General features: G+C 45.4%; 1 protein-coding gene across 1 annotated transcript in view; it reads right to left on the bottom strand.

The window, feature by feature from the left end:
* Positions 1–213: 213 nt before the first annotated feature.
* The window catches only part of LOC146782692 (vomeronasal type-2 receptor 26-like), a 198,890-nt gene continuing 183,403 nt past the window's right edge, over positions 214–15,700 (bottom strand). The window contains exon 3 of the mRNA XM_085637406.1: positions 214–1,124. Coding sequence (XP_085493532.1) covers positions 214–1,124 — 911 coding nt within the window. The remainder of the gene's footprint in view (positions 1,125–15,700) is intronic.

The following is a 15,700-nucleotide window of genomic DNA, read 5'->3' as shown; positions in this document are numbered from 1 at the left end:
CCGGTATGACAACAGAAGTCAGTTCTTTTCATTATTTAATGTGCTGTTTCTGGAAAGTGTTTTCTGAATACGTCTAGCCTAGACTGACTCTTTGATCCTTTATAAGATATTTATTTTGTCCCATACTGTGAACACAACAGAGCATATGTGTCATAGATTATGCAGGATCATCAAGAACATTGTATAAGACAGCGATAGTGCCTAAGTAGTGTCTTATTTCTGTCCAACGTCCTTTCCCATCAGATATTCCTTTGTGTTTATTTCAGGTCTCAACAGAATAATGTAACATTTTGGGAAAAATATGCAGGAAACCAATGCAGAACTGGAAGAGAAGATGGCAAAGACCTCCATTGCAACCATGTACTTGCCCTTGGTGCTGAGATAGGCTGGAATAAATGAAAGCCAGACGGTAAGAAAGGCCAGCATGCTGAAGGTAATGAATTTGGCCTCGTTGAAGCTGTCAGGCAGTTTTCTAGCCAGGAAGGCCACTACAAAACTTGTAGTGGCCAGAAGCCCAAGGTATCCAAGCATACACCAGAAAGCAATTGTAGACCCTTCATTACATTCATATAATATCTTTCCAGGTTGAGAATTGATGTTATATTCAGAGGAAGGTGGAGAAAGAATCAGCCAAGACGCACAAAGGAGGACTTGAATGATTGTACAGACACCAACCACTATGTATGAAAGTTGGGGTCCAACCCATTTCCTTAAGTCACTGTTGGGTTTTGTGGCATTGAAAGCAATGACTACCATAATAGTTTTGGCTAAGATGCAAGAAATGCAAAGAGCAAAAGTGATGCCAAATGCAGCCTGGCGGAGGAGACATTTCACTGTAGTAGGATAACCAATAAAGATCAGTGAACAAAGAAAGCATAGAGCAAGAGAAAATAGCAGGAGGTAGCTTAGAGAACGGTTATTGGCTTTGACAATGGGGGTGTTCCTATGATGAATAAAGAGTTCCAGAATAGTAACTGGCATTAGTGAGAAAAAAATACATATGACTGTTAGGCCAACTCCTAAAGGCTCTTGGTAGGAGAGGAACTCTATGACTTTCAGCACGCAGTTGTCTTGTTCGGAATTTGGCCACTGATCCCACGGACACTTGGAGCATTCAGCTGAGTCTGAGGGAGAAAAGTATCAAAACATTTTACAGTGATAAAAGAAGAAATGTCATGACTTTATTAAAGATTAAATAGAATAATGTACAATGTACTATTTGTGCATCACCTTTACACATTACAGATTCCACAGCAGAGTCATATAATACCCTTGATAGTAATGACTAGAACTATTCCTTTTTTAATAATCTTTATTCAATTTCTTTTTTAAATAGATTATAAAAGCGTCAATTCATCAAATAAGCCATGGCACAATATTATAAAACCGTATAAAAAGAATTAGAACAATTAAGATCTATATAAAAGTGTTGGCAATTTCACAAATTGGCCCTGAACAAGAGAAATAGTATTTAAAAACCATAAGTGGGAGCAATCATAGTCTTAATACAAAATGTTTTTTTCTTTTTGCTTCTTGGAACCCCCTCACTTCAATAAAACCAGTTATTCCTGTTAGTGCAGCAGGTTATGTCAACAAAACCCGATTTCTCAATTTTCTCACACATGCCCACAAAAAACATGCTACAGAAAAGCAGACAAAGGGGTCAGAGAGTGCCTTACAAAAATACAATGCCACCCTGCACTGTGTAAGGCTGTAGTGCTTTAAAATCAGAAGGATAACAGCTTTCCTTTAAGTATGGTAAAACTTGCAGAATAATACTACATGTAGATCCATTCGGGGCGAGTAGTTGTCGCAAGGACAGGGGGGCAAATCTGAATGTTTAAACTTCCTCAGTGGGAGAACTAGAATCAGAGGGATGTAATTCAGGCGAAAACGCAATAGAATGAATCTGAAATAGAGAAACACGGCAAGGACACAACCCTGCATGAGCCACTTCTCCATCTTAAATGTGCACATTCCCCATTTACACCATACTGGATGCAGGCGGCGTCATTGGCGTATAGCTGGTGAATAAAGCAGATTCTCAGGAGATCAACCCCTCCAAAATTTGCCACAACTTCTGATGGGTGGCACAATCAAAGGCTGCTGACAGGTCCATAAAAGCCATGTAAATCCCTCCCCCTTTTACTGTGTTATATTTTTCTATGCAGTGACAAATTTAGGCATTGGTCTACTGTTCCCTTTCCCTTCTGGAATCCATATTGGGCCTTCATCAGTATATTATTTTTTTCGCCCAAGTCCTCCAATATGTATAATAAGAGCCAGCCCATAAGCTTCGCAGTGGTATCCAGAAGGGAAATTGGACGATAGTTCTTAGGAATGCCCCTGTCCCTTTTCTTAAAAAAAGGGACAATTACACTCTGATTCCAAGTTGGTGGAGGACCCTCTATTGCTATCCTATTAAAAACATTTGTTAATAAGGGGCCCCACATATCGTAGTTCTGCTGGAAACGATCGATCAGGACCCCATCAAGGCCTGAGGCCTTCCCTGGTGCACAAGACTCCAACCCTCTACTGACTTCTGTTAAAGAGAATCTCAGACTGCTTTGTGGCAATAAGGGTCGCTCAGTGGATTGTGGGGCAGAGGAAGTGTTAAGGCAGAGGATGCTTTCAAAGCAACCCACTCATGCGTCCTCATCTACGCTTGAGTCCAGGGAGGTATCCTTGGAGTCTCTAAAATAGGGGGCATTTATGACTCTCCAGAACTCCCTACTGCTGCCCGAGGCAGCAGCTTGCTCAAGATTGTTCCAGGCCTTCTCTCTAATCTCCTTCTCTCTTCATTTCCTGGCATGATTGCAATTGCTACGTGGGAGTTTTTATTGCTACTGGATCTCATGGTGGGCTTTTATGGCCTTGATAAGTGCACTCCGTGCTATGGAACATTCATGGTAGAACCATCCTTTGGCTAGATTAATGTTTACAGGCTTGGTACGAGTGAGCAACAATTTTAATTTAATTAGGAGTCCTATGAATTGGGTAACTAAAAGCGGGCGAGGAGTCCCCTCATCCAGGCAGTGTATAATATCTTCCCTTGCTTGGGCTATTACTTCTTGGCCTAGGTTCAAATTCTCGACCTGTCCCCATTTTAGCTGTTAGCCGTTTCCCCTACATAACACTTTGTATCTGCAACCTGTTGGTGCTGTTTCCCTTTACAGAGAGAGTTTAAAGAGATAAATAGGATGGCATGGTCACTATAGCATGTAAAAAGGTTATCTAAATGGGCCACTTTCCCACTTATTGTAAAGGAGACTAAAATAAAATCAGTTGTTGACTCCTGTCTGCCCTGCCTAAATGTTTTACCTATATGTCCTGCTTTCGTGTTATTAATCATTCCCCGGTTACTAGAATATAGGAGGTTAGCATATTCATTATGTGAGAAATGTGTGATGGCATTGCCCTGGAAGTCAACTAAGCCACACGCCTTAGACTCAATATGTTTACAGAGGTGATTGTTAAAGTCCCCCACCCAAATGATGTGGGTGGGCCTTTTTTTAAGTAACTTAATTTTCCCTAACTCCCTATTTAGATTTTCAACCCCTTTCTTCATATTCCTCCCAAATCTGTTGTTATAGAAGTTAATTAGAATCCCGGAACCTTAATTTCTAAACTCAAAATGGAGAAGCTGAAAATGTATGTTTGCGGAGCCAACGTGCCTTACTTGTAGGGGGGTGGTGTTTGAAATCGAGGTTAATAAACCCCCCCTTCGCTCTACCTGACTTTGAGGGCACTGTGGGAGTGTGGAAAGTGCAGAACCCAGGAAAGGAAGCCAGATCCTCAGCCCATGTTTCCTGGAAGCAGATGATCTCCAGGAATTACCATAGGTTATGCCATTGTTCATTGACTGCCTTCAAGGCAATTCCAGCCACATTTCAGGATGCAAATGTAGCCCTATTTTTATCGTTTAAGCCCCGCAGCTGAGGAGACATTTGTGTTGCCTGCAATACATGTGGTGGACTAGCTGGTATTGCTATCTTCCCAGTGGGCGATGGTAGTCAATCACTTGATTCCAAGTCAGAGAGGGGAGCAAATCTATTTTGCAAAACTTACCCCCTGTGGAATATTGGGGCCTCCGAATGTCCCGTGAATAAAGGACCTGACCTTAGCCTACCAATCTTTCCCAGTCCTGAGATTAAAGCCTGGTTATAAAAGTGCTCCAATGGTAAAGGAATAATTTGGGTACTCCTAAGTGGAGACCTATAGAGGTCGACCAGGAGATGACCAACATGTACGTTATTCAAATTTATCACAACACAATCCCCCAATGGTCTTTGATGAGTTCCCTACCCACCCCACTCTTCTAGCCATGCCAATTTTGTTGGCCAGCTGGTAGATCCATATTCAAGAGTTCTTAAGATTGTGGGAAAGCCAATGGAGATATTTGTCCATTAACTGTGTCGTGAAGTATGACTTATTGTCCAGTAGAGGGGGTACATTGGCCAAAACCAAAACCAAAGGGGAGGATTCCGGTGGGACAAGGTCATCTGCAAGCATGGCATTGGGATCTTGTGCTCCTGTTTCCTGATGGAGTGCCCTTACATCCTCCCTTGATGTAGATGCCTGTTGGAATGTATCCCTTGGTGCTACAGCTTGTGTAATTGGAGCATCCCATTGAGCATATGCATGTCCGCTTGTTACGTAAGATGGCCCACAAACCTGTATGGCGGAGCTGATGGTATTGCCCAGCGTTGATGGATTTGTCAGGGCTTGGGCCTCGCTATGGTGTACTAAAGTTGGGTCTGCAGGTATACACAAATGTTGCACTCTGGGGGGCTCACTCAGAGACCGGCCGGATATATTATGTAATTCTAAACCGACAAGTCGCTGTTCAATCTGTGTTAACTTAGTCTGAATAGGGTCCAACTGTGTCATAAGCCTTTTACTTGCTTCTGCCCATAATTCCTCATTACATGGACCTTGTAGGAGTAATATATTTCCAGTTTGGGTCGCTACTGATGTTACATGACTCAGTGTGGAGGCTTTGAGAGGTATACCCCTAGGTTTGGGAGTGCGACCAGGTTTAGTTTGCTTGGGCTTGGTAATCACACCAGCCTCGTGCCGCTTTGCAGGAGGATCGTTGATAGGGTCACTCGATGAAATGGTGGGAGCTAAGGATTCTAAATCCCTTCTAAATATGTCAGAAGGGGAAGTAGTTACTGGTGACCATTCCTGATTCCCCAGTGGGAGGACACCTATTAGTGTTGATTGGGGAGAATAGGCTTGTGGCAGGACCTCCTGCGTTCTCTGTGCGGGAGACCCCAGGGGAGGAAAAAGTGGTTACATTGACAGGCGTTGGTGGGTGAGAACTCTAGCTGCTCTAGACAGGAATGCATCCAACGTTGCTACAGACCTACCACCCGTTTTTCCGTAGGACCTTTGCGCTTTCCCATAATGATGATACAAAACAAAAGCACAGGGGAGATAAATACCTTTAGTCAGATGCAGGATGTTAGATGGGGTGCCCAGTCCAGCCTCTTCTGGGCTCTGACTGGTGTGGCCGGGCCCGCCCTTAGCCCGGGGGCATCCTCACATGCGTCCCGCACCGCGGGACTGCCGGTGCCTTAAGATCGTGTCCCTGTTGCAGAGGGTCTCGGGAAACTGAGTCCTGGCTCCCGGTGGAAGTTGCCGGTGGAAGTGAAACTACCAATGGCATTGTACAAAGGCGCAGGACTGCTGGTGCCTTAAGCGCGCGTCCATGTTGCAGAGGGTCTTGAGAAACTGAGTCCTGGCTCCCCGTGAAAGTTGCCAGTGAGTGAAACTGCCAATGGCGGTAAATTGACTAGGACTATTCAATTACTTTTTATCTTCACAACCAAGCTCACAGATAATACCAGATGCCTTGACTTCATCATCATCTACAATCTATACACACACATATGTATATATATTTTGAATAACTGGGGTTCTAAAATAATTGGGAAATGAAATATGAGGACTAATATGAATATGAAGTGAATAAATGCAGGTCTAAAATAACCAGGAGAAGTTTCTATAAATGCATGTAGACATATTGTATATCAAATGCATCAAAATGTTTAGGTACAAGAGATGCAACTCCACCTAGTGTGAATGTGGAAGAAGTATTAATGTCAATATATTGAAGAGGTTAAAGGTTTAGATCACTAATGTAAATCAATGAAAGTAAATGTATATCAAGATATACATTTAATGAAGCTTGACATGTGACAAGCTGCAATATTCTTTGTAACTATTGCATCTGATTGAGGATGCTACTGTGTATTTAATACTTCACTCAGCGAATTGTAAACCTAATTCAGTTGTAATTAAACTGCTTTCCTTATGCGTGTGCTTATGTTATATGTGTCTGTATTACAGTGCTGAAGAAGCATCTCATTACTGTCAAATGCGTGTTGGCTGCATCCGTAGCAGTCAAGATGGATGCTTGAATGGACTAAATTGGATGCAATAGGGCATGGAGACATATTTGACTTTTTTAAGGGTTGCCATCATTAGCAAGGAATTAAGGATTACTTATACAATTGTGCATTTCTGTAATAAAACTGCAATGAAAAGGGATTTTAATATAAACATTTATAATAAAAATATTAAATGAATAATATATAAATTATAATTAATGAGTCTTCCAAAAATGTATAATTTTTATATATTGCTCCCTACAAATGTATACTGTATTTGGATTAAGTATATAGTCAGGAAAGTAACTGACTCATTGGGTGATGGCAAATGCGCAGTGCCATGGCATCTAGAAAACCCTTTTTACCAAAATGATTTTAAATTTGACCATATTTCTTTAGGTAAGAGAACACTCCTCTACAAAAAGAATTACATGTCATGTTGGACCCCAAGCTACCTCTGGAAGTTATACTGCACATATTAGAAAAGAAAGCTTTTGTTATGAAATAAATTAAACTGTTATACATGCCAAAGATTTAAAAAAAGGCTAGCCTATTTATGTTTAATAGCAAACAATTCAGTAAAAGTCCAAAATAGAAAAATACTGTTTAAAATGGTCTAAGTCAGTGGGTCCCAAACTGTGGTCTGTGGACCCCCAGGGGTCCGAACACATTTCCAGGGGTCCGCAGGCAGCAGTTTTAAAAGCACTGCAAAGCTCCTTGAATGATCAGCAGTTGTCGGCAACAATAAAAGTGTTGGAAACTTTGGTGATTAATGAACCTGATGGAGAGATGGCAGTTTTGACTCATCTAAGGTAGCACAGATAGATAATATGCCTGCTGCAAAGAATGTGTGCCATGCATTTCCAAAAACAGTTTTCTATGAGTGTAGCTCAGTGGGTTACTTCTTTTGTTACAGAGATTTTGTTACTGTGCAGTTCATAAGTTACAATCGTAATCTAGCACAGTGAGCTATGAATTGCCATCAAAGAAATGAATGCAAACTCCAAATTAGAAGTTAGTAAGTTTAGTAAGTTATGTTTTTTCCCTTTCATTATCCTGATACGTGGGTAGAAATAAATTCTTATTATTAAAGTCAACACTAACCACTGTGTTAACTTCTAAATTCTGAGTTTGTGCTTCTCCAGATCAAGCATTCCTAAAAACTGCACACCAGTGTGGATGTCATGTAAATCCTACACCTTGTAGTCCTCTCTGCCTAATGTAACATTTCTATACACTGATTTACACATGTATGATCAATTGTCTCTGTGTGTGTGTGTGATGTAAAGTGCTCTGAAATCCTACACTGGTATGAGAGGAGCTATAACACAGAAGAAATAAATATGACAAAGGGGCTAAGGAGAGATGAAAGGCACTGTTGGAGGGTTGTAGTGAGGGATTCACTGAATAGCCCCAACAAAGATAGTTGTATCCTGGTGCACAGTAAGGTCATCATTTACTATGCTTTAAAAGCTGATATAATTCAATATACAATGACAAATGTGTGGCAGGATGCACCATTTTCACCCATATGTTCTTGGGTGGAGAGCCCCCCAAGGTCCCCTTTGTTGTGGCCAGGCTCTCTCGCTTCAATTGGTATGCACTGTAAGTGTGATGGTCTGATAAAATTTGCCAGGGAGGCTTTGGGTTCCCAGTCTGGCTCTGGCAGAAGCAGAAGCCTAGTGCCACAAAATGAACCCAAACATTAAAAAGTAATACGCTGACATGCAGCACCAACCGTCCCATGTTTTCAATGTTTGTAAAACTTTTCAATTTAAAATAATAAAATCTTTAGTAATTCAAGTATTTGTTTGGTGTGCACTTGTTTGTGTTTTTTGTGTGAATTACTGATTTAATGTTTGAAATTTAAATCGGACAAATTGCTTGGGGTCCCTGTAGGAAGCTGGATTTCTGTTGCAGTAACCCCACCACATTTTGCCAGACTACTGACGCACTTACACTTGATGTGCCCTGGGTCCCTGCCAATCAGGTTCCCAAGGCCTGTGTTTTATCTCCCAAAACTGTACCTTGTACCCTCAATTGGCACATCTCTGGCACCAAGTTAGTTCATTGTAAAAGGTACCATAGGTACCAAGGGCACTATGGCCAGGGAAGGCCTCTAGGAGATGCAGCACTTAATGCGCCACCCTTAAAGGCCCTGTCCCTTTACACACACACGCTGCCATTGCAAGCTGCATGTTTTGGTGCAGAAAATAATGAAGAGTCGACATGGCACACATGTCTGTGTGCCATGCCTACAACCCACTGCCCTGGCATAGGTCAGCCACCCCTCTAGCTGGGTGCACTATACCAGTGCTGAGGGAACAGGTGCATGAGCCCTGTACCCCTACAGTGTCTAGACCAATTCTTAGATATTGTAAGTGCAGTAATGCCTTTAATAGTGTATGGTGCTGAGAGTTTGTCATTACGAACTCCACAGCACCATAATGGCATTACTGAAAACAGGTAAGTTTGGTATCAAACAGCGCAGCACATTAAACTCACACTGATTCCAGAGTGGGATTTATTGAAAAATGCATTTAGAGGGCATCTTAGAGATGCCGCCTGAAAAATGACCAGCCTCTGGTGGTTTCCCTGACTGGTACACACCAGCCGTCCACCACAAGACATGTTTCTGGACCTCTGGGGTACAAGTCTTCCCTCCCTGAGCCCATAAACAAAGCCTTTCCTGGACAGAGGTGGTCCCAATTTCCCCAGGCCAGGAAAAGCCATCTGTGTCAGGGGAGCTTCAAAGGCCTTGCCGCATTTGTAACACGACCCCCAGCCTCTCCTGCAATCAGGAGCAGGCCCCCTTCCTGTCTCCTCTCTATTTCGGTGGGAAGAGAGGCAGGAAAAATTTGCACAGTCCAGAAGGTGTGCTCACCTCTGCTTACCTCACCCCACAGGTGGGGGAGGCGAGGTGAAGCTCACTCTACTTTGCCCACCATCTTGCAGAGGGAAGGCACTCTCCAATCAGGATTAGGGATTGTGCCCACTCCCAGCGTAGGGCGAGCACACCAAGGGTGCAGTCACCCTAACATCAGTAGCCCATTGGCTACTGACCTAGATACCCCTAAAACGCCCCTAAATACAGTATTTAAGGGGCAGCCCTGAACCAAGAAGACAAATGCCCACAACCTCAGAAGAAGAAGGATGAAAGAAGATATCCAGCAGAGGAAACTGCATAAAAGAACTGAGTTGGCCCTGGCCCTACCGGCCTGTCTGCAGTTCCCAGATATCCTGCACCAAAAGTCACCTTGTCCTGCAGCCAGCAACCTCCAGAATCCCTAGGAGGATTGACTGCCTTCAACAAAGACCCCATTTGTGATCAGTAGCTCATTTCAAAAGAAACTCCCAAGACAGACTCTGAACTGAACAGAATGTGCGGAGATTTGCCCTTCCGCCTTCCACGATAATAGGCGGAGAAACAGGGCAAATCTCCGCACACTCGGGGCATAACGGAAGTTGTCCGCCCGCAGTATTAAATACATGAAGAAATAAATGTATAAATAACCTTACCTGATCGGCTGCATCCCCGGGCTTCAAACCTCTTCCAGCGCGTCTTCTTCTGAGAACTGCGCATGCGTGGGAGCCAGCGCATGCGCATTCCTGCCGAGGAATGCGCATGCGTGGGCTCCCGCGCATGCGCAGTTCTCAGAAGAAGACACGCAGGAAGAGATTTGAAGCCCGGGGACGCCGCCGATAAGGTAAGGTTATTTAAACATTTTTTTTTTTATGTCTTTAATACTGCGGGCGGGAGGTGGGCGGGAGGCGGGATGTGCGTAAGGGAACTATGCAGAGAGAGGGCGAAGATTGGTTCCATCTCCGTGCCTCTCTGCGTAGGTCTCATTACGCCCACCCTTACTCTGAACCTGCTGAGGACAAAGAAGCACGACACCTGGAACCACCACTGCACCCAATGCCTACGGCCCGAACATGGGTGGCCCACAGGTCCAAGTGAGGTCCCCAATGCTCCAAAGTGCTCCAAAGTTAGGGGAGAGGAGCTGTCCTAACAGCTAGGGCGGTCGATCTTGAATCTGGGGAACTGGGTTCGAGTCTCGGCAACGACGTGCAACATCCTGTGATTCTGGGCATATCACTTAATCTCCCTGTGCCTACCAAAAATTAATGTTTGTCCTCATGTAACGTAACTGGTGCTATGTAAAGCACTCTGATACCCGATTCGGGTCAAGTTCACGCTATTTAAAACTTTGAAAAAAAAGTCTGAGTCCACTGTGGTGTGACCCCTCCAGGACTCCCCGACGTCGCCTGCAGCCTCTGCACAGAGACCCCCCACAAACCGCCAGTGGCCTGGTAAGGTGAAATCCGACCTCAAAAGACACACCTGCATCCAGCTGCCCTGCACCCTGGAGAAAAGAACCTGTGGTGCTCCTATGTCCCCGACCCCTCCAACTTACCTTCCCAGCTCTTGGTTCCTCCCGGACATCTTCCTTAGACTGAGCCTGCAGCCAAAATCCAAAACCAGCAACTCTCATTGAAAACAACAGGGCACCCAAAGCCAAAACAGCACCCTGCTCCAAGTCCCCCCTGTGCCAAAGCGGGTGCACCTTTTTTTTTCATTTTCAAAAAACCTTTATTAGAGGTAAGAAGCATTAAACATAGCTTAATGCCTACATCCCTGAGTGGGCGGGCAAAGCAATATAGCACGTTAGTCGTCAAGTAGGATGGGGAGGGAATACACAGCAAGCCGCCTACAACCACAGTGGGCCGGCCGCATCAATAGGGATGAGGAACGTTGACATCGATAAGTAATCTTAAGTCATTGTGCTTCTAGATAACAATAACAAACAATAAAATAAAACAGTACCACTTTTTCTGCCTTCTGTAGGTAGTGCATGCCAATGTGTATTAATACGGTGTACCCCTCGAAGTGTGGAGTATAAATATGTGATGGTACGCTCGTTCTACTACTTTGTATGGTGCAGCCAGGTATGGGTGTTTCACTTTTCAACTTTCGCCTCGAAGTTGGGGTACCTCCTCATGGAGTCAGGGGGTAACAGTATCGTCTTTAGTAGCGGTGTGTTCCAGTAGGTATGTTTGGAGGGGAGCCCATATATCCCGGAGGCGACAGGAGGGGGGCAGGAGTTCCGCCTAGATGTGTAATTGCTCTTGACAGTATATGAGGTCTTGTAACCAGTCTTTAAATTTGGGAGCCCTTTCCCTTCCCCACCTGCATGCAATTCTCCTTTTAGCGAAGAGAAGTGCTTCGTATTTTGACATTCAAGGGTTCTGTATATTCCAGGAGTGTGGTTATGGGATCAATGGGAATGTGCGATCCGGTCATGTGATCCAGCACCTCTAAAACCTCCGTCCAGAAATTACAGATGGGTGGGCAGTCCCAGGCTAAGTGTTTAAAATCTGCGCCTTCGCTCCCGCAGCAATCACATCGGTCATTGTCGCGATGACTTAGACGGTGGAGTCGAGCAGGTGTATAGTATAGGCGGTGGATGTATTTGTAATGAATGATACAAAATTTGCTACTAGCGGAAATATTTGCTATTTGTCTGCAGCAGAAGGCCCATTGTTTGTCAGTGAGCGAGCATCCCAGGTCTGCCTCCCACCTTTCCCTGGCGAGGGGGGGATCATATGTTTTGTTCTCTTGTACTGAACGGTATAGTAGCAAGACCACATGTGAGGGGGCCGTTTGTTGTATGAGGGCGTGTAAAGGGGGCATGATGGGGGTTCTTGTGGGAAGCAGGGAGTAAGGTTCTTCACACCTTGGTGCAATCTGACGTAATGAAGCCACTCCAAGGGGGTGGGGGATGTGGAGCCGAAGAATTCTTCACTGGTGCAGAATCTGTCCCCAATGTATAGTTGATCCCAAGTTTGAATGGCTAATTTACGGAGGAGCCGGCGGCATCCACCTTCTTGAGTAACTGGGAGATCCTGTCGTCCGAAAACAGGAAGGAGGGGGGAATACATCAGGGTGCATTGGGTTAGTCGAGCAATGTCATGCCAGGCGCTAAGAGTGCACTGAACAGTAGTGGACGCAAATCGTCACGGTACCATGGGCACGCTCAGGTAGGCCGTGCATGGAGTCGGGGTCATGTAGCCGCCCTCAATTGCAAGATGAGGCATATAAGGGGGGGTGTATCCAGTATGATGCAAAGTGGGCTTGGGCACAGATAAAGTATAGTTCTAGGTCTGGAATTTCTAACCCACCCTCGCCAAAGGGTCGTGCGAGAGTGTCTCATTTCAACCTAGCTTGTTTCCCTCCCCATACGAGTCGTATGAGCTGAGTTTTGACTGTTGAAAAAAAGTGTCGGCTGGGGGCGTAAGGGATATTAATAAAGAGGTAGAGCAGCTTGGGCTTCACTGCAATTTTTCTAATAGCAGCTCTGCCCACCATGGAGAGAGGCAACGCAATCCATTTTGCAATTTTATCTATTAGTATGTCTAGTGTACAGCCATAATTGTCCCTCATCAGCTCCTCTAGATTGCGGAAAGAACTATACCAAGGTAGGTGAGTGTATCATCGCACCATGTCAAGGGGTAATCGGATGTGAAGCACAGGGTGGAATTGGTTAGGGGATATATCTGAGATTTGCCCCAATTGATGTTAACCCCCGATAGACGACCAAAGAGTATGAATAATCAAAAAATTGGGTTCAGACTGTCATCTGGATTCCGCAAAAGAAGGGTGATGTCATCCGCATGCAGGGAGATTAATATTTGTCGTTCGGGGTAGATGAGGGCATGGTCTTGAAAATGCTGGCGGATTTTAGCAGGAAGGGGCTCTTTAGCCAAAGCAAATAAAAGGGGGGAGAGGGGGCATCCCTGTCTTGTGCCTCTCGCTATTGGGAAGGGAGATGATCGTACACCATTTACCATCACTGTGGCCCGTAGGTCAGTGTATAACAGGGATATCCAGTCTAGGAATGGGAAAGGGAAGCCCATACTTTGTAATATAAAGGCTAGGTAATGCCATTCCAGGGAATCAAACGCCTTGGTAGTGTCTAGCAAAATGGCAGCGGCATTCATGTCAGGGTCGATATCTTGAAGGATCGCAAATAATGTGCGTAAATTGTGGGATGTACCTCTGCTCGGCACAAACCCCGATTGGTCAGGAAGGACCAATACAGGCAAAAGGGGGCTGATGAGATTCGCGATTAGTTTGGCTAGGATCTTGGCATCAACGTTAATAAGGGACAGGGGCCTGTATGAGTCACATTGTGTAGCTGGTTTCCCTGGTTTTGGTAAGGCGATAATGAGTGCCTCTCGCATAGAACGAGGTAGAATACCCGATTCGCGTCCTTCCTCGAAGACATGGCGAAGTACGGGGATGAGCAGGTGATGGAATGTGTTATAAAATTCAGCAGGGAGGCCCTACGGCCTCGGAGCTTTGCCCAACTGTAGTTGCATTATGGCGGATATGATTTCTTCATCTTCGTGGTCCGCAAGGAGGAAGTCCCTCTGGCCATCTCACAGCCAGGCGATGGCCGTGTCCTCGAAGAAGGGGGCGAAATCTACAGGGTGCGTTCTGTGTGTTTTGTATAGGCTTTTGTAAAAACGTTGAAATACGTCCACTATATCTGGGGTGTGTCTATGGATCTGCCCATCATAATCCTCAATTTCTAACACTTTGTTGGAAAAGCGTGGAGGGCGAATAACGGAAGCTAACGCTCTGCCCGGTCTCTCTCTCTCGCCATAGCGGCGTGCCTGGTGGTATTTCCCTCTAAATATATATTCCCTATCTGCTGTTTTCTGATAATCTGTCAGGAGGTTTCGTAAGCGTATTTTAAGGCCTAGGAGTGGGATTAGTTTGTATCGATAGTTCTGTGTTTTTGATTTCGAGTTCCAGTTTCCGAAGTGTGGACCGGATATCTCGTAAGATGCCTCCGCTCTTGGCGATGCAGATACCCTGCATGGTGACCTTAAAGGCCTCCAATACCATGGCATAATGTGTTACAGAATTGTCGTTGCGCGGGAAAAAGTCTACCATTTCCTGCTCCAATTCATCCTTGAACACAGGGTCGAGTAATGTCTGTGGGGCGAGCCTCCTGGAGATGTAGGGTGATGGTTCATGGGGCGGTGCAAGGGTAAGGAGGACAGGTGTGTGATCCGAATATGTGCGTGCAAGATTAATTGAATGTGTCATCCAGGTTGCCACTCCCTTAGTAATTAACCAGCTGTCGATCCGCGACCAAGAGGCGTGGGCAGTGGAGTAGCAGGAGCCCTCTCACAGTAGCGGGTGAAGAGTACGCCAAGCATCCACAAGGTCATATTCTGCCATGATACTGTTGAGTGTATGATGCGCATTAGAATAGTGATGGGGTTGCGGGTGTGGTCTGTTCATTGTTGGGTTCAATGTGACATTAAAGTCTCCCCCCCTCATCAGATGCATGGACCCTATATCCAGTATTTTGCCCCATAGAATCCAGAAGAATTCCGGGTCATCAGTATTAGGGCCATAGCATGAGACGAGGGTGATGGATTGGCCAGAGAGGCGTCCCCACAGGATGATGTATTGGCCTTGGGGATCTACACAGGACCCAATGGGGGTGTAGGGGAGTGTTCGCTTCACTAGGATGAGCATACCACAAGCATATGAGGAGTAAGACGAAAAGCATCTGCTGGCCTCCCAACGTGTTGCAAATGTAATGGGCGCAGTAGGGGCGAGGTGCGTTTCCTGAAGCATAGCGCAGTGGACCCCATGGCGATCTACGTAGGATAGAATATGGCAAACTTTGCGGGGGTCTCCCAACCCGCACACGTTAGAGGTAAGAAAGTTATATTTGGGTCAGCTAGGTCGAGACTCCATTGCATGTATTCCAGGTGATCGTCATGAGGCGTGCGTATAGTGTATTCAGGATTCTCAGTCTAGGCATGTATACACAAAGAGGTCTGGTAAAAACTGGTAATGAACTTTCCCCATGTCCTCCCTCCTCCAACATCAGCATCCCAAACCCGCCGTGACATTTCTCACCCCCCTCCCCAGAAAGACCCTGTGTCACCGTCCCCGCAGGGGATGGTGAAGCCAACATTCTAACCATTGCCAAACAAGTCAGTTTAGGGATCACGTGAGCGGGTGGCTGATAGAGGGCAGCCTTGCACCCCTTGTTCCAACAAGGGTGCTCGGGAGGTTGGAGTAGCGTCCTTTTCCAGCCTGTGTCTGGTGAATCTTTTTGGCCTCTTGGGATGTAGCTGAGTGCATCATCAGATGCATATGCCATAATGCAGTGCGAAGGGAAGTCACGGAGGGGATTCCTCAGCTTGGTGTGTGCGCTTGTGACCACAGAGAGGGATTCTGCACTGCAGGATGTAGTTGTCATTCTGCGCCTGAC

This window comes from Triturus cristatus, chromosome 12 (genome assembly GCF_964204655.1).
Source record: "Triturus cristatus chromosome 12, aTriCri1.1, whole genome shotgun sequence".
NCBI lineage: Eukaryota > Metazoa > Chordata > Amphibia > Caudata > Salamandridae > Triturus > Triturus cristatus.
This window is presented reverse-complemented; position numbering and strand designations above follow the sequence as displayed.